The sequence below is a fragment of the Nycticebus coucang genome, chromosome 18 (assembly GCF_027406575.1).
Source record: "Nycticebus coucang isolate mNycCou1 chromosome 18, mNycCou1.pri, whole genome shotgun sequence".
NCBI classification, from domain to species: domain Eukaryota; kingdom Metazoa; phylum Chordata; class Mammalia; order Primates; family Lorisidae; genus Nycticebus; species Nycticebus coucang.
Window position 1 is genome coordinate 60,670,419 of NC_069797.1, and position 18,146 is coordinate 60,688,564.

An 18,146-nucleotide genomic window follows, 5' to 3' on the forward strand; every position below is an offset into this window, starting at 1 on the left:
GGGCAGGCCTAAAGGCACTGTCTGCCTATCATTCTGAGGTCTTGGAAAATCTGCCTGGCCCAAGTATGGGTCCTGAGAACCCCTCAATCACCATCGTCAGTCTTGCCCTGAAACCCTCGGAGACATCTGAAGCCATGTCCAACTGTTCCCTCAGGTGCCATTTCTTCTATGCAAAAGCCATCTTCCTGGAGGGCAGGGCCAGGTATTCTGGCTTCTGGGGAGTCTGCCCCTACATGTGTACCTGTCCCCTTACCTGGCTGCTGATGCCAGTTGCGATGTCTCCCACCTTGACCCGGTGGAACTCTCGGATGTGCAGGTGCTCACCATTGAGAGACTGTATTTGGACTTTCACGCCTAGAAAGCAGGCAGGGTGACAGTCAGGACAGTGGCTGCTAGCTCCATAAGGAGCAGGATCCTGTCAGGGGCTGAAGGAACCTTTACTTGAGTCACTCTGCTCTATTTAGAGGGGAGGTTTGGCTGTGATGAAGCAGCAGAGATGAAATTTAGGCTGGAGCAGCCCTAATATTATACATCCGTGAATTCTTCCTGGCTGTCAAAGCCTGGAATTTGCCTGCACATTGCCATTAGCTAAGGTTGGCTCCTTAGGGAATAGAATCCCAACCTGGATGCAAAGCAGAAAGGAACTGAACACAAAGATTCTGAAATGAGATTGTGGGAACTTTGTCCCCTGAGCTGAAGTAGCCTTTGGCCAGATCATGGGGGCCTGATGCCATGAGTACTGCTAGCCCCGGGGAGGGCCAGGAAGCTAATGAAGGGCCAGGACACCTAACAAAGCCCTTATTCTGGCAAAATCACTACATAACCTATGCAACCAAGCTTGGAAATTAAGAAATTATATGTTGTCTTTATCATCTTCTGACTTCAAATCCCAGAGAAGGATCCTAACAAACTTATTGCCAAGTTCTTGATTAAAATGCTTCTGGGTCCTGTTCTTTTTTCCCTTTAGAAGCCATTAATCACCCAGTTTCTTACTCCAGGCTGTGACGGACTGCTCTCCTCCCTAGGCTCATGGGCCTTCTGGTCCTTCAGTGCCCCATCAGGAGAGGCTTATGGGCCCAGGTGCCTTCCTTTCCCTTTTCCCACTGTGCCAGGGGAAGGGGGACATGACCCCCTCAACTACTCCTTAGTCTCGGGCAGGTCAGCTGCTGTGGGGACTATACCATTGAAGTAGCTTGGGGTGTCAGTGGGCCGTCCTCGGGCCAGCACCATGTTCCAGCTAGAGCTCCGAGCCTCTGCTTGGCTGCTCCAGGAGTGTACCCCGGAACTCAGTGTGTCCCTTGAGCTCTGTGAGGCCTTTGATGGGTTCTGAAACAAAAGGGGCACAGACTCAGGCCACCATCCCTGGCTTTGATCTCACTGGGGCAAAGGGGCCTTGTGTCTACTCCTGGATGAGGAGCTGCTCATGGCCCCTGCTAGGGGAGTGTGAGGAGTACTTCTGTGGGGACCAAGGCCTATCCCCCACTCTCCCCAGTAGCTAAACACATTCCCTAATTCCCAGGAGTACTGAAAATGGGAAACCATGATCTGCCCTATGTACCCCAGTGTGGACCAGTCCCAGCAGGAAGGGGTGACCCCCTACCACCCTCCCTTCACCCATGACTCACACAGCCCCTTCACAGCTGCACACAATACCACATGCTCTGTGTCAGGGCTGGGAAAGCCACATCCCTAGAGCCATGGCAGACTCACCTTCTCACTATCATCTGACAAGGAGAGGCTGTCGATGCTGAGGCAGGAAAGAATCTGCTCCTGCTCCTCCAGAGAAAATGGCTGGGACAGGCTGTTCAGGAATAATTCTGTAGGGAGAAGTAAATACACTGAAAGGCCTGAGGAGGCTGGCTGGCTGGTTGGGGTCCTCCCACACTCTGTCCCTGCCCTGGGTGGGGGCTGAGGGCTACAGCTGCAGTGGCCCCTACCTATTTCCAGTTGCTGCAGCTCTTGCTCAGGGAAGGCTGCTCTCCGCTCTGGCGAGCTGGGGTTTCTGGCAAGGGCTGGGTCCAGGGACGACAGAGGCAAGGGTTCCCACATCCCAGACTCCTCCTTGCTCAAGGGCAAGGTTGGAGACTTGTTCGGCTCTGGGGGATCTGGTGGCAGAGGAGGCTGAAGCTGAGGGGCCCTGGCTGTTGCGTCTTCAGCTGGCTGGGGCCCTGTGTGCCCTGGTGAGATCTCCCTTGGCTGGGCATGTAGGGTCTGGTGTTGAATGGCTTGGTTTGGTGGTGGGTGTCTTGGTTCTTTATATTCTCCCCTCCAAGGGCTCTTCAGACCTCCCACTATGAAAAAGAGAACACAAGTGAGATGGGACTGTGTCGCACACAGACGCCAGAAAAAGAAGGGTCCCTTCCCAGTGGAGGAGAGCTAGAGGGGGGCAGACAGGGGACCCTGCTGGGATCACTATGGGAGACAATTTAGGATGATCACATATAACAGGTATAGGACTGTATTTTGTTCTTTCATCCCATTTTCCTTCTAGGTATCAGTAGCAAATTCAAAAACTATAAAAACAGTTCTGGAGAGGGACTTCATTAATAGGAAGGAGAAAACTTAAAAACAGCTCTGAGGCAACACCAACTCAGAGTTCCCAGGAAAACTGGCCTCCCTGACTGGCCACCTCTGCGACCCCATGACGACAGTTGGTGCCTCTTAAGTGCATCATTTTTTTGTGTGTGCATGGGCAGGGGTGGGAGGGCAGTTCAGCCTGGAGGCCATCCTTGTTATTGGTTTTATTTATTTTCATTCCTATAACCACTGCCCTTTCCCTGCCCACCCCTCAGGTGACATTCTATTGTGTTCAATGTATTACTTCCCATCCCCATTACTTTTTAATTGTATTCCTGCAAAATGTGTGGTCTTTTCATTTATCAATTTTTAATTTACAAAAAAAAATATGCTCTAGATTTTGTTCTGTTGGCTCCTCAGCACTGTGGCTTTATGATTTGGCTTTATGACTGCTGCTGGGTGCTCCCTGGGGCACCCCTACTGTCTGCCTCTCCACTCCCACAAACGAAGCTGCAGTGTACGCCCTCTGGTGTGCTCCTTTATGGATCTGGGGGAGCTCCTTTGGCAGCGCACCCAGAAATGGAGCTCAGTCCCATGCAGATATCAGCCTGAGTGTGGCCAGGTGACCTCCAGAGTGGCTGCAGCCTTCTCCATGTTGCCCCCACTGGTGCCTCCAGGCTCTGACTGCCCCACATCCTCACCAACTTTGGTGCTACCAACTATTTGCTTTTTCCTAGTCAAATGGCCATGGAGTGGTATCTGCCTTTATTTTGTAATCCGATTCCTAATAAGTTTGAGCCCCCTTTACATGTATAACCCTTTCCCACATTTCTGGGGTACTGCCTCTGCATCAAGGGCCAGCACTAGGCCTTGTATTCACATCACTACAATCTCCCCAACTGGTGTCCTCATACTTTAGGTGGGGAAACAAGGGTCTGAAAGGGTGAATACTTTACCCTGCCACCTCTTTGGGCACATGGCTGTCTGCCTGCTGGGGGCTCTCACCTTGCTGCAGCGCCTGGCTGACCTTCTCCCCCAGCTCCACTGCAGATGCCCGGTGGATGGGCTCTTTCCTCAGCCCCTCTTGGATGGCCTGGGCGGTGAGAGGGGCGCAGGAGGGTGGGATCTCCCTCACAGGCGGAGGCTCACTGGCTATCTGGTGGAGCAAAAGGCAATAGGTAAGGCCTGCTTCCCCCTCATTCCCCTGTACCCGGCTTCCTGTTCTTGCTTTCTGCCCCTTCCCTCTATCTCCTTAGGCTGTGTTGAGGTCTGTCACAAAAAATGGAGAAGCATGGACTAGAGTGAGGGCTGGCACTTTATCTAGAAAAGGATCCAGATGAGACAGGCCAGACCCAGGCAGCAAGACGCCATAGTGTCTAGGCCCAGCCTGTCAGGAGGCAGGTGGAGGTGGCCCAGGTATGGCCAGAAGAGAGCTCTCACCTGCCACCAACCTGAGTGCCTCAGCTGGGATTTCCCCTTGGGCCCCAGTTTTGGGTGGCAAGTATTTTTATCAGAATCTCATATACATAATGAAGCCTCCCCTGCTCACATGTGCCTGCAGCCTGCACTCCAGGGCCCTGCAGGCTTCCCCCTCCTGGCTGCCCCAGGCCTGTCACTGACCTTGAGGCAGAGCGGCCCCCGGAAGTACTGTGTCCAAGGGTGGCAGCCGTTGAGCATGTGCAGCATCATGCAGCAGCTGCTCCAGATGTCCACCTTGGCATCGCAGGGCTTGCCCAGTACCACCTCGGGAGCCATGTGTGTCTCCGTGCCGGGGATATAGTCCCCTGAGAAGTGGGTGAGACGGAAAGTCACTGTGAACTCTGATGGACAAGAGCCTCGCCAATGCCCACCCCAGCTAATTCTTGGTGCACCCTGAATTTATCTCTGTTAAAGAATTTTAAATGCAGAAACAAAACCTCTAAGTCAAACTCTGCTGGGGACGGGCTAAGCCAGGGACTCTGCCGGGGACACATATAAAGAAGGATCATCCATGACATGGGCTCTGCCCTTTGAACTAAACCCTTAAAGTGCTGGTTTTTCTTTCTCTTCCTCCCTCCCTCCCCCCCTCCCCTTCCTTCCTCTGTTTTGAAACTATCTTGTGCTGTTGCCTGACCTAGAGTACAGTGGTGTCATCATAGCTCCCTGCAACCTCCAACTCTTGGGGTCACCCCATCCTCTCACTTTGGCTTCCCAAAGTGCTAGGATTATGGGCATGAAAGACCACACCTGGCCTAAAGTACTTTTTAAAAATGGGAAAGGGGGGCAGCGCCTGTGGCTCAGTGAGCAGGGCGCCGGCCCCATATACAGAGGGTGGCGGGTTCAAACCCAGCCCTGGCCAAACTGCAACCAAAAAATAGCCGGGCGTTGTGGCCGGCGCCTGTAGTCCCAGCTACTCGGGAGGCTGAGGCAAGAGAATCGCCTAAGTCCAGGAGTTGGAGGTTGCTGTGAGCTGTGTGACGCCACGGCACTCTACCGAGGGCAATAAAGTGAGACTCTGTCTCTACAAAAAAAAAAAAAAAAAAAATGGGAAGGGAGGGCGATGCCCATAGCTCAGTGGGTAAGGCACTGGCCACATAAACCCAGGCTGGCAGGTTCGAACCTGGCCCAGGCCAGCTGAACAACAATGACAACTGCAACAACAAAAAAATAGCCGGGCGTTGTGGCAGGTACCTGTAGTCCCAGCTACTTGGGAGGCTGAGGCAAGAGAATCACTTAAGCCCAAGAGTTTGAGGATGCTGTGAGTTGTGACGCCATGGCAATCTACCCAGGGTGACATAGTGAGACTCTGTCTCAAATAAATAAATAAATAACAAAAAACAGGAAAAGGAAAGGGTCTGGACAATGAAATTTAAGTTATAGAAAACAAAAATTACTGGTATGATAGTCCTGAAATATTAATAAGTAAAAAAAAACAAAAAACCCATAATAAAAAGCTTTTATGCATAGAAGACTAGAAAGCTTGATGGCGGATGTTAACGGTGTTTTTTTTCCTCCTGTTGATTTGTATTTAAGACTTTTTTTTTTTTTTTGTAGAGACAGAGTCTCACATACCGCCCTCAGGTAGAGTGCCGTGGCATCACACAGCTCACAGCAACCTCTAACTCTTGAGCTTATGCGATTCTCTTGCCTCAGCCTCCCGAGCAGCTGGGACTACAGGCGCCTGCCACAACGCCCGGCTATTTTTTTTTTTTTTTTTGTTGCAATTTGGCCGGGGCTGGGTTTGAACCCGCCACCCTCGGCATATGGGGCCGGCACTCTACTCACTGAGCCACAGGCGCCGCCCTATTTAAGACTTTTTTGCTTAGCTCTACTTCAAAAAACATTAGAAAAAGTATTATTTTTATAATAAGGAAAAAAAAAAACCAACAAACTTGGCTCAGCACCTATAGCTTAAGTGGCTAAGGCACCAGCCACATACAACAGAGCTGAAGGGTTCAAATCCAGCCTGGGCCTGCCAAACAACAATGACAGCTACAACCAAAAAAAAAAAAAAAAAATTAGCCAGGTATTGTGGTGGGTGCCTGTAGTCCCAGCTACTTGGGAGACTGAGGCAAGAGAATTGCTTAAGCCCAGGAATTGGAGGTGCTGTGAACTGTGATGCCACGCACTCTACCCAGGGCGACAGCTTGAGACTCTGTCTCAAAAAACAAAACCCACTAAAGTTATTTTAAGGTGGAAGTCAGGTTGCCCATGTTCAATTTATGGCTTCAAGATTAACCAACACAATTGTGCCCTTTAACAATACACAAGCAGATACTTTTGAAAGTTTGTTTTCCTTTGGTCAAAATGAAATCATTTTATGTTTAATGCCATAAATGAAAAAGGCAGGGCACAAAATTGTGTTATAATAGCCTTTAACTAGGCCCAGGAAAAAACAATAGAATTATCTATGATAAAATATTCATGATTATCTTTCTGGGCAAGACGAATGGCCAGAATTCTTTTCTTCCTCCTTTTTTATATGCTTCACTCTGTACTAGCCAAATATTTCACATTGGGGATAGGTTTTTTTTTTTTGCAGTTTTTGGCTGGGGCCCGTTTAAACCCGCCATCTCTGGCATATGGGGCCGGCGCCCTACTCCTTTGAGCCACAGGTGCTACCCGGTTTGTTTGTTTGTTTTTGAGACAGAGTCTCACTATGTTGCCCTAGTTGGAGTGCTGTGGCATCATAGCTCATAGCAACCTCAAACTGTTTGGCTAAAGCGATTCTCTTGCCTCAGCCTCCCAAGTAGTTGGGACTACAGGTGCCACCACAATGCCCAGATATTTTTTGGTTGTAGTTATCGTTGTTTGGCAGGCCCAGGCTGGGTTTGAACCCGCAGCTCCGGTGTATGTGGCTGGCGCCCTAGCTGCTGAACTACAGGTGCTGAGCCGGATTATTCTAATAATTAAAAAAGAGGAGTTAAAAATGTATATTTCATTAGCTACAGAGCCCAGGCCTCTTGGATAGCCTGCCCACTGTGCTTCTGGCCCGCTATGGTCAGAGAGGTAGGATAGCTAGGGACCCAGACCAGCTCCCCTGAAAAGGCCACACAAAATGAGGCACAGGGGAGGGCATAGGGGCTCCAAGACAGAAGGCCTGGAACCTAGGGAGAGTCACCCCGTCTTTCCATTCTCTTCCTTATGAGAAGAGTATCAGAAACGAGTACCTGGGGTGAGCGTGGTGGCTAATGCCTATAATCCTAGCACACTGGGAGGCTGAGGTGGGAGGACTGCTTGAGTTTAGGAATGTGAGACCAGCCAGAGCAAAGTAAGACTCTGTCTCTGAAAAAAATAGAAGAATTAGTTGAGCATGGTGGTGGCAAGTGACTGTAGTCCCAGCTCCCTGGGAGGCTGAGGCTGGAGGATCGCTTGAGCCTAGGAGTTGAAGGTTGCAGTGAGCTATGATCAGGCCACTGCATTCCAGCTTGGGTGATAAGAGAGAGACTCTACCTCAAAGAAACCAGAAAAAAAAAATCACCTGACATCCAATATCATATTTACACTAACAACAAAAGCCTCATAATCATCCAGGGTGGTTGCAGGGCTTAAATACATGGATAGACATAAAGTGCTGGCATCTCTTAATCCCACTGTGGAAAGCATGGAAGGCATGTGGCTAGTGCATTGTGGGGAGGGACAGTGGGGGCCCTTACCTGTGATCAAGGTCTTCCCCAGGCCATCAGGTTGAAGGCACATGGCATGGCCAAAGTCGCAGAGGGCTGCACGGCTCCCGTCGCTGGACAGGAGCATGTTGTCAGCTGTCATGCCAACACCAGGGAGGAAGAGGAATAGGTGAGTCATGTCAGGCCCCAGCCCACCCTGGCTTGGCTTGGCCTCCAGTGAGGCAACTTTTTGGCTGTCCCTACACAGCAGCTGCTGCTTCTGATTAGTTTCATTAGTCATGGAAGAAGGGAGGAGGGAATGGGCACAGGGTAGAGGCAGGCAGCAGACAGGATTTCTGAGGTGAGGGGACAGGAGCAGGGTTTACTTCCTGGGGTGCTGCCCCAGCCCTTCGCCAGGGTTCTTTGTGGGTACCATCCACTAGAAACCACAGTGCCAGTCTGAGGGCTTACAGAACATTACCTCCCCACTGCGCACAGCCCTGTCAGCCTGACTCAGGCCCTGCTAGAGATGAGCAGGGAGGGCCCAGAAGAAGTTGGAGGAGACGAGGCAGGATGGTGTGAGGGAAGAGCCCACTGGGGACCAGGGCCATGGGGCCCTGAGCCTCACCTTTGACATCTCCATGCAGAATTCTTCGTGTGTGGAGGTACTGCAGTCCCTCCAGGGCCTGGCCCAGGTAGTAAAGAGCTCGGTCCTCCGGCAGACAGCCCTTCTGCTTTATCAGCTGGCCCAGTGAGCCACCTAGGAGACCAATGGCCAGTTTTTACATGGGGCTTTCCCAGGCCTCAAAGCCAGCCAAGAGCAGGTGGTGGGAAAGCAGGCCTGCCCTGCAGATGTCATAGGGTCAAGAGGTTAAAAACAAATTGATCGGCTACCAAGGCCAATCTGGGCAAGACTGGGGGAAACTCTCAGCCCTAAATTCTCAGGGAGAATGGGATCTGGCTCCTTACCTTCTAGCAGCTCCATGAAGATGTTAACCCAAGGACCTTCCTTCACAGCTCCATACAAAGGGACAATTCTGGGTGAGGTCAACCCTGCACATACCATCAACTCCTCTGCGCGAAACACTTCAACCCGTACCTGAAAGGGCCCAGGGGTGGCTTTGAGTCAGGGTGAGGGCAACAGGGCTGGTTCCCTGTCAGAAGCCTGGTGTTCCCAGTGCCTGGCCTGGTGGCCTGCTGGACCCTCACAGACTAAATAGTGTACCCCATGCTCTTGGTGTCGGGGACAAGTTCTTGTACTTTATTAAAGTTCTGCAGTGCTGACTATGTGCAAAGTCACTCATAGTCACACAAAAACTACATTCCTTATTCAGGCTCCTGGAATGCTGCCCACTCTCAAATCTGCCAAACATTGAACATTTATTTTACCCAGCCCAAATGTCTGGCAATAGGATATGGGCCTTTTATTTATTTATTTATTTTGGGCCTTTTATTTATTAACATCTACCTTCAGAATCTGGGTTTCTCCCAGCATTGTCTTAACTCCTACTATATTGGTCTCTCCCGGAAGACTAAAGTGTTCAAGTAGACAGGGTGCTGTTTATTGTGTTTGCAGCTGTTTCCCCACACCTGTGCACATAAAGAGGCTTCTGGAAGGGGTTTGGACAAGGCAGGTCTAGGATCATTTACTCCTTCCTATAGAGACCAGCAGCTTGGTGGGAAGAATTAGGCCTAAGATACAAACATCTTGAACAAGGCAGCATAATTCTCATCAACATGTGTTTCCAATGCAAAAGGTGGGGCAGTGGTGTCTGCTCTTGGATGGGGTGAAGATTTGGAAGGCGCACTAGTTGGAACTCAGGAAGAGCTAGTACCCCACTTCCTCCAGCTCAAAGAAGAGTGGAGGATTAAATGGACTTTTTTTGAGACAGAGAGTCTCAGTTGTTTTTCTGTTGCAATTTTCATTGTTGTTTAGCTGACCCAGGCTGGGTTCGAACCCGCCAGCCTTGGTTTATGTGGCCGGAGCCCTACACACTGAGCTATAGGCACCACCTAAACAGGCTTCTTAATGAACACTGGACCTTCCTCTCTGCCAGTTTTCATGCAAGCCTTGAGTGGCATCGCCAGGGGGCGCCAGTAGTAAGAGAAGCGGCCTGGCGAGATGGATCAGGGACCTCCCAGAATTTCCTTTGGAGATTTGCTGACTTGGCAAACAGGAGCTCTGCCCATGCGGGGCTTTTGGACTTTTGCCTATTAGTGGAAAATGCGTGTCTTCTGGTTACTTAATATCTAGTTTGGTCAATAACCTCCCATGAACTTTGACTCTGTCAGTGTTTCCCGCTCTAAAAAGGCCCTTGAATCGGAGTGGGAACTAATTAACTAATAGGACTGGCCCTAGCCAGGGTCTATAACATCACCATCTGGGATTGTGAGCTAAAGCACCCTAGGACACCACAGAGAACTCAGAAGGACACTAAATGGATATTTTGAGGGGACAGCCACACTCACACCATGTAAACTACCAGCTAGAGACAGTTCAGCTTCAACATCTAGTCACACTACGTTCCTTCTGATGATTTATCTTTATGAAGCTCAACTCCAGGGCTGCCGGCCATTTGACCTCCTGCAGGCCTTTCTGGCTCAGCTGCTGTGCCTTTGCTCAGGAGGTCGCATCCCCAGGCAGAAGCACAGTCAGCCATCGCTACTGCCCAATCCGGAGCTGCTTCCCTCCTCCAAGCTGCCTGCATGCTTGACATGGGGACCACCTGAACTCTCCCCTCTTGTTTTTTTTTTTTTTTTAGTATTATCTATTTTATTCCATCAGTAAAAAGGGACACTTGCAATTTTCTAAGTGCTTTTGAAGATACCAGGAATATAAACTATGAGAAAGGGACTAACACAGTGCCGAGCACAGAGCTGTCCAGTAAATATTAGAGGTCCCCTCATTTTCTCATCACCACCGAGGTTGTGATGAGAATATTCTCCTCGTTGTCCTTGCTCCCTTTTCAATCTAAACATGTGTTCAGGGCTAAAGGCTGTTCACCTGTATCCTATATAAATGTCTATCCCCATTACAACTCGAATTTCTTCGAGTCAGAAGAAATCTGTGAATTCCACATCTCTGTCCCCAGGCCCTACAGAGGTTGGCATAGAGTAGGTGCTTGGTGACAGCTTGGCCAGGGCCATAGTATTCTAGATTAGTGGCAGAGCCAAAAGGTGGCTCCCAAAATGCCATGAGCAAGCCAGATGTTCTAAAATGAATGGTTCTTAACTTTCTTTGGGCCAGTGACCCCTTTGAGAATCCGGTAAATTATAAGGACTCTTCTCCACCAAAAATGTGTGCATGCCCATACACACAACACACATTTTTGAATAAAGTTCCCCAAATTCATGGATCCTATGAATCTATCCACTAACCAGAATAAGAATTTCTACATTAGCTGTTAAAAAGCACAAGAGAGATGTATATGTATGTACCAATAAGGAAATCTGTCCAGGATATACCATTACATGAAAAGAACATGGTACAGAATAATTTCCAATAGGATCTTTTTTTTTTTTGAGACAGTCTTGCTCTGTCACCCAGGGTAGAGTGCATGGTCTTTTTTTTTTTGTAGAGACAGAGTCTCACTTTACCACCCTCGGTAGAGTGCCATGGCGTCACACGGCTCACAGCAACCTCCAGCTCTTGGGCTTACATGATTCTCTTGCCTCAGCCTCCCGAGTAGCTGGGACTACAGGCGCCCGCCACAATGCCCGGCTATTTTTTTTTTGTTGCAGTTTGGCCAGGGCTGGGTTTGAACCCACCACCCTCGGTATATGGGGCCGGCGGCCTACTCACTGAGCCACAGGCGCCACCCGAGTGCATGGTCTTAACCTAACTCACAGCAATCTCAAAATCCCAGGCTCAAGTGATCCTCCTGCCTCAGCCTCCCGAATAGCTGAGACTATAGGTGTGCACCACCACAGCTGACTAATTTTTCTATTTTTAGTAGAGATGGGGTCTTGCTTTGCTCAGGCTGGTCTTGAACTCCTAACCTCAATTGATCTTCCTGCCTCAGCCTCACAGTGTTAGGATTATAGGCGTGAACCACCACATCCCGCTGGATGTCATTTTTATAAAAGAAACAACTACATGTTCTTATATTCATAAAAAGTCTAAAAAAAGATTTATGACAAAGGACAGTTACCTCTGATAGAAGTGGGGAACAGGGAAATTTTAGCTTTTGGGGGTATCACTTGAATTCTTTTATAATCAATTGGTATCTGTTTGCAATTAAAAGATTAAATTAAAAAAAAAAAACCCTAGATTAAACCCTGGACCCATGGGCAATCAGTATCTGGGCAAGGGTGTTCTAGAAGGAGGACCAAGGGAGTGCTGGCACCCCTTGGTGATACTGCACAAGCTGGATTCTCCCTGGGGGACACTAAAGAGCATGACTTGCTCTGACCCTATGCAGCCTGACCTCTGATCCCTGGCCCACCTCCCAGTCCCTACCCCTTAATCCAAGGACTGCTGCTCATGTAATCTTCCAGCTGAAAATCCTAAAGGATATCACTGCCTTGAGAGAAAGGAGGGGCCATCTGCCCAACCAATAGCAGCTGTGTGGGCTGCCGAGGGGCCGTCTCCAGAGTGCCCCTAGGTGGCAAGCAGGTGGTTCTGAGAGTGGCCAGCTCTGGTGCTGGGAAGTTCATGCCTTGTGTTTGGAGCTTTCCCAACTGCCTTGTGAGGGGTGGGGTGAGAAATGGAGAATTTGTCCTCTTCCACTATATTAGGGTTGTTTACCTTGTTGCCCAGGACTCTCAGGACCTCAGCAGGGGAACAGCTGAGAAGCCCAGTGACTAAGCTCCCAGCACTGGGTGCCCATCTCTAGGACACTTCACACTCTCTCGCCCTCCTCCCACCACTTCTCAGGAGGGACAGCTGAACCTTCTCCGGTAGCCTGGGGAGGAGAATTGCAGCTGAGCGGGGGCAGGCACGTGGCCTTGACATCCAAGTGGAAGATTAAGATCAAGGCTGGCAAGAACTCAGCACACACTCAGCACGTGATTCTATTGGTGGGGGGTGATGAGGGTGGAGCTTGTTCATTTGTCACAGTGCATCTAAACTTTGGGGTAATACCTACAGGTAGTCCCCTCCCTTGACCCACCCCTCTGGCCCTAGTTCAAATTCCAGGTTTATTCACATCACAGTTGCATCCTCACCCCTTAAGGCCACAGGCACCCATGACAGTGGTGGTAGTGTTCACTCCTTTTTTTCCTTTTTTTTTTTTTTTTTGAGACAGACTCTCAAGCTGTCGCCCTTGGTAGAGTGCTGTGGTGTCACAGCTCACAGCAACCTCAAACTCTTGGGCTTAAGCAATTCTCTTGCCTTAGCCTCCGAAGTAGCTGGGACTATAGGTGCCTGCCGCAATGCCCGGCTATTTTTTGGTAGCAGTTGTCATTGTTGTTTGGCAGGCCCGGGCTGGATTTGAACCCACCAGCTTTGGTGTATGTGGCTGGCGCCCTGGCTGCTTGAGCTATAGGCGCCAAGATGGCTGTGTTTATTCTGCATGGGGCCTGAGTATGCTGGGCCAGTCTGGTCTGGGTTGAGTGTCCTTTATCTGAAATGGGTGGGACTAGAAGTGTTTTGGATTTTAGATTTTTTTCAAATTTTGGAATGTTTGTGTTATACTTACCAGTTGAGCATCCTTAATTCAGAAATTCAAAATGTCCCAGTGTGCATTTCTTCTGAACATCATTTTGGTGTTCAAAACCGTTTTGAATTTGGAGCATTTTGAATTTTTGGATTTGGGATGCTCAACCCACCTGTATTTGGTCCCTTTCCTTTTGGGGATGAGTATCTTTCCATAAGCTACTGGAAACAAGGTCCACCTCTGGGCTTATTTCACCCTGCTCAAGGGACCAAGACAATGGTCCACAGAAATGTGTCTGAGATCCAGGTGCTAGCTTTGAGGCTAAGAGTTTGGCCAGGGACAAAGTGGCTGGCATTAATGGGCAGCTGAGAGTTAGGGGTAGGGAAACGATGCTACCGGTTAGCCTGTGGGCCTGCTACTGCCGTTGCTTCTCACGCTGGGCCTGGACAGTGTGGTCTCAAAGGAGGCCTCAGCTCCAGGCCCAGCGGTGTGGCCTTGGGCAAGATACACTATTCTCTCTGGTCTCCAGTTTTAACTGAGATGAAGGGGTGGGAAAGGTGACTCATATCTTCTGCCCGTAATCAAAACCCTAGGACAAGTCAATCTTCTCTTCTGCCTTTTCCTGAAGAGTGGTTCTAAGTCAAACTCTAGGGTGGGACAAACCTGGGTCTGAATTCTGGTTCTGCAACTGGGCCAGTTACTTAATCTCTTGATAAGTTTCACTTCCTCATAAGGTCTATCTCACGGGAGTGTATTGTACCTGGCTGATAGGAAGTGGAGCTCAAAGTCAAAGCAGATCTAACTCCCAAAGTGTGCAGTCTCCTCAGGAGCCCCCTGGTGGGGGAGGGTTACTGCTCATACCGCCGTCTCGTCCAGGTATGGGGCACCTGTTGTGTGGCTTAGGGACTTTAGTTCAGCATGGATTTCATAATGATCCAACCATCTTCCAGGTCCTGACTTGCCCCTAAGGGCTCAGGCCATATCCACACCAAGTGTGCTCCCTCTCCCACTGGCTCACACACACATGCATACCAAGGGCAGCAACCAGGCCAGGACATGTGACAGACTGCTCCCTTCCACTTCCAGCTGACCCAGGGCAGCTAGCAATAGCAATAGCTCATAGCCACCCTGTGACTGTCTTTGACAGAAAGCAGAGGAAATGCACCAGAGGCCCTGCCTGCTTTCCCTCTTCAGCCCCTGAGCCATGGCATACCTTTTTGACAGCACACTGGAAGCCAGTTTGCTTGTCTTCCATCCTGTGTACCTCTCCGAAGGAGCCTCTACCCAGGCAGGGCTGGTGCATGGCCCAGTGGACTTCTTCTCGGTACTCATAATCCACTGGCTTGAGTTTCTGGGGTTGGCAGGAGGGAGAGGCCAGTTTCAGTGTCCAGGACAGCAGAAGGAGGGACAAAGTCTCTTGTTGTCCTCACTAAGGCTGCTGAGCTGAGCCCTCACAACCGGATGCCCCTGGGTCTAAGGCAGGGCTTTGATGGGGGCAGGACCACAGAAGGCAAAGGAGAGGTTCATGGGCTGCCTGAGGTCGGCCAATCCCTAGGCCAGCCAAACCTTTTTCCATGCCTGTGATTGTGGGACAGAAATGGAATTGCCAACAAACCTGGCAATGAAAAAATATAACCTAAGTTAGAAGCCAGAAGAAAGGGAGGAGGAACAGAGGACAGAGGCAGGGGATCAAGGGGTGATATTAAAGTGGCTGGAATAGCACCCAGAAATTAAACTTTAGCAAAATCATTTAAAGTTATTTGGAAGAGAATCAGAGGAAAAGGGGAGGAAGTGGGTGGGGAATAAGGACATAATCCCTGTCTCCCATCTCAAATTGCTGTTGGCTCATTCCTGTGTTATTCACACAGTACACACATCTCAGCAATCGTGAGGCAACCAACCGGAAGAACTAAGGATAGAAATAGCTAAAAAGGCTGTGAAAAGTGAGGCTGGAGGTGGAGTGAGAGACTGTTTTTCATCCACAATGAGCACTGTCTTACTATTTGGTTTGTCACTATAGGCAAGAGTGACCTGATAAAGACAGAAAAGCATCCCCCCGAGGACTGGTGGGTTTCGAGGGGCACCTCTCCTCCTTGACTCCCAGCTGAGGCTCCCACAATGGAGGTGCTGGGGGAGCGATGTGGACAGGTGTTTGGAGGATTAGTTACCTCAGTAAGCAGGACGCCCTCGCTGTCCTCAGTTTCAGGGCTGGACTCCCGCGGCCTGGAGCCCCCTGCTGACCAGGTCTTGGCCAGGCTGGCCAGGCTCTGGGCGTGGCCTGAGCTCACACTGCCTTGGAGAGCATGTACCAGGTATTCCTCCACGGAAAACTTCTCACGGGTGCCACGAGACAGATAGCTGGGCTCCAGGTATGGGTCAGGCAGGGGCTTCTGACTGTCTATACAGGCCAGTTTGCTCAGGTGAGGGCCAGGTAGGGGCTTCTGACTGTCTACACAGGCCAGTTTGCTCAGGTGTGGACCAGGCAGGGGTTTCTGACTGTCTACACAGGCCAGTTTGCTCAGGTGTGGGCCAGGCAGGGGCTGCTGGCTATCTATACAGGCCAGTTTGCTCAGGTGTGGGCCAGGCAGGGGCTGCTGGCTATCCACACAGGCCAGTTTGCCCAGGAAGAAGGACTCAAGGGGGTGAGGTTTCCAGGGCTGGAGAGGGTGAAACGGGAAAGGGTGGGGCAGTCTGCTGTAGGGGAATGGATAAGCAGGCTGGGGCAGGGGGCCTCCGTCCTGAGGATAGTGGAGTTTCCACACATGGTTCAGACATTGCAAGGGGCTGATCAGTTTGTGAAGTTCCGATCGAGGCAGTGCTGGTCGTAGGCCCCCGCCAAACTGCTTAAAACTGAGCTGGCCAAGGCCTGGTTCCTTCAGAGGCTTGGTGAACTGGGGATTATTTCTAATATATGGGGTGCCTAGTAGTGACTCATCCTCCTGTGGGGGAAAACCAATGTCAGGACCCAGGGCCAAGGCCAAGACACAGGCCCTGTTAGCCTGTTCCCGAGGCCCCAGGAGCCTGGGTCTCACCTGCACTGGGATGGTGCAGCTCTCTTGCTCAGGGGTTCTGGGGAGGGGTTTGGCCAAGGCCACTCCTGTATGAGCCAGGGACTTTGAGCTCTTCTTCTTCCTTTTCTTCCGGGTTTTGCTGTGCCGCTTTCCCTTCCAACACACACGGGCCATTTTACCCTCGGTTGCATGGGCCACATTGTTGGGAATTTGATCGAGGCCTTCGGACTGGCTGTCAAAAAAGGGAGAGAGCTGCATTTTGAGCACACAGAGGCAGGAAGATAGAATGGTTCAGGTACTTGATTCTGGAGTCACACAGCCCCAAGGTCAATCCCAGCTTTGTCATTACTGTGGAAAGTTCCTAAAGCTGGAGGAATCTCAGTTTTATCATTTATGAAATGGGTATGGTGTTTTCTGCCATGCAAAGTGAGATGAGTTTTAAATGAAATAGTTCATATTAAAAGCCTACCTCAGTGCCTGGCCCTTGGCACATGGCCAGTAAGCTCTGCTTACTACTTAGTAGCAGACACACAGCTTTTGTAGTGCTCTCCAAGGGGGTGGCCCACACTCAGGGCAGGCCTGCTCAAACCTGACTGGCCAGAGGTTGTTTCTATAGCCACTGGATGGGGGGACAGTTGAGGCTGTTTGCCTCAATCTTCACAGGTTTCTGGGGGGTCTGTGGCTGCTGTCAGAATGTGAGAAGCTGCATAACCACAGATGGCCTGCCTGGGCTGGTGCTGGGTACTGGGGAGCCTGTCCTCTGCCAGCCTTGGGACCCATCACCATCCTGGCTCTAACTGGGCTAGTATCCCTGCCAAGTGTTCGAGAATTGGCAGTTGAGGGCTTCTGAAAGGGCTGCTGCAAACAGGTGTGGAGCAAACCCTGGCCTCAGCCACCCTCCTCTGGCCTGCTCTGCCCTACAAGGGAGGCCAACTAACCCAGTCCAGGGGCCTAGCAGAGGCCTCCAGACTTTTCTCAGGCAGCTGAAAAAAACTGTGTATCAGAAACTCCCTACCCTGGACCAAAGGCATCCAGGGCGATGTAAAGAATTTGACCAAACTCTAAGCATTTCTAGGTTCTAGGGCAGCAGTCTTCCCTACATGCTTTTTACCAGTTACAGGTTCCAAATTCCAATGATACAAAAGTCCTTCTGGTGGTAGAGGAGGGGACTGTTTCTAGATTGAATTGTCAGTTTCCAAAAATCATCTCTGGGGGAACAGGGAGCCTAGGAACAAACTGAGCCTCACCCTGAAGTCTGTCTGTTCCCTCCTGTTCCACAACCCTCATCCCTACTCAGGTATGTCTCACAGGAGAAAAGACAGCAGGATCCTCTCCTGGAGGACAGTGAACTGCCCCTCCAGGCCTGCGTTACTGGCCACACACCAGCTCCTGTTCCCAGGACCCTCCCTGTTATGGGAAACCAGGAGCTGCATCAGGGACTCAGAGGAGAATAAAAATAAAATGTCAAGCTGATGTGACCCAGAGGCAGTCATCCAGAAGCTGTGAAAAGCTTTTGAAAAGCTTATTTGGCTGAACAAGCAACTCAATCTGGGCTAATGCCAAAAGCTGAACCACAGGTGCTAACGGGGAGGGAAGCCAGGTGAGTGGCTGGGGGCAGAGCCTGCCTTCCCACTCAGGCTGGCCTTCTTACCTGTACTGTTTCGACCCAGCAATGAAAATTCGTTCTGAAAAGGTGGGGCTGAACTCTTGGCTATTCTCACCTTTTGAATAAAGGGAAAGGAAGTGAGTTAGAAGAAAGAAGAGAAAGAACAGGAATTCAAAACTCAGGAGAGAGACACTTGCTGGAGATCCTCTCTTGGGCCTCTCCTCCTTCTTCACAGACCAGCCTTCTCTCATAGCTCACTTCCCTCCAGCGACCCCTTCTCGCAGGACTGTCTCTCCTCTCCTTCCCAGCATGATAGTAAAGACCACAGTCT

At 50.5% G+C, this 18,146-nt stretch overlaps 1 protein-coding gene across 1 annotated transcript in view; it reads right to left on the bottom strand.

The window, feature by feature from the left end:
• The window catches only part of MAP3K14 (mitogen-activated protein kinase kinase kinase 14), a 46,496-nt gene that overhangs the window by 1,575 nt on the left and 26,775 nt on the right, over window positions 1-18,146 (bottom strand). Inside the window, exons 3-15 of the mRNA XM_053568222.1 lie at window positions 17,861-17,930; window positions 16,231-16,441; window positions 15,367-16,137; window positions 14,412-14,549; window positions 8,571-8,700; window positions 8,230-8,361; window positions 7,653-7,757; window positions 4,138-4,301; window positions 3,523-3,673; window positions 1,938-2,291; window positions 1,711-1,817; window positions 1,182-1,326; window positions 254-354 (exon numbers count right to left, since the gene is read on the bottom strand). Coding sequence (XP_053424197.1) covers window positions 254-354; window positions 1,182-1,326; window positions 1,711-1,817; window positions 1,938-2,291; window positions 3,523-3,673; window positions 4,138-4,301; window positions 7,653-7,757; window positions 8,230-8,361; window positions 8,571-8,700; window positions 14,412-14,549; window positions 15,367-16,137; window positions 16,231-16,441; window positions 17,861-17,930 — 2,579 coding nt within the window. The remainder of the gene's footprint in view (window positions 1-253; window positions 355-1,181; window positions 1,327-1,710; window positions 1,818-1,937; window positions 2,292-3,522; window positions 3,674-4,137; window positions 4,302-7,652; window positions 7,758-8,229; window positions 8,362-8,570; window positions 8,701-14,411; window positions 14,550-15,366; window positions 16,138-16,230; window positions 16,442-17,860; window positions 17,931-18,146) is intronic.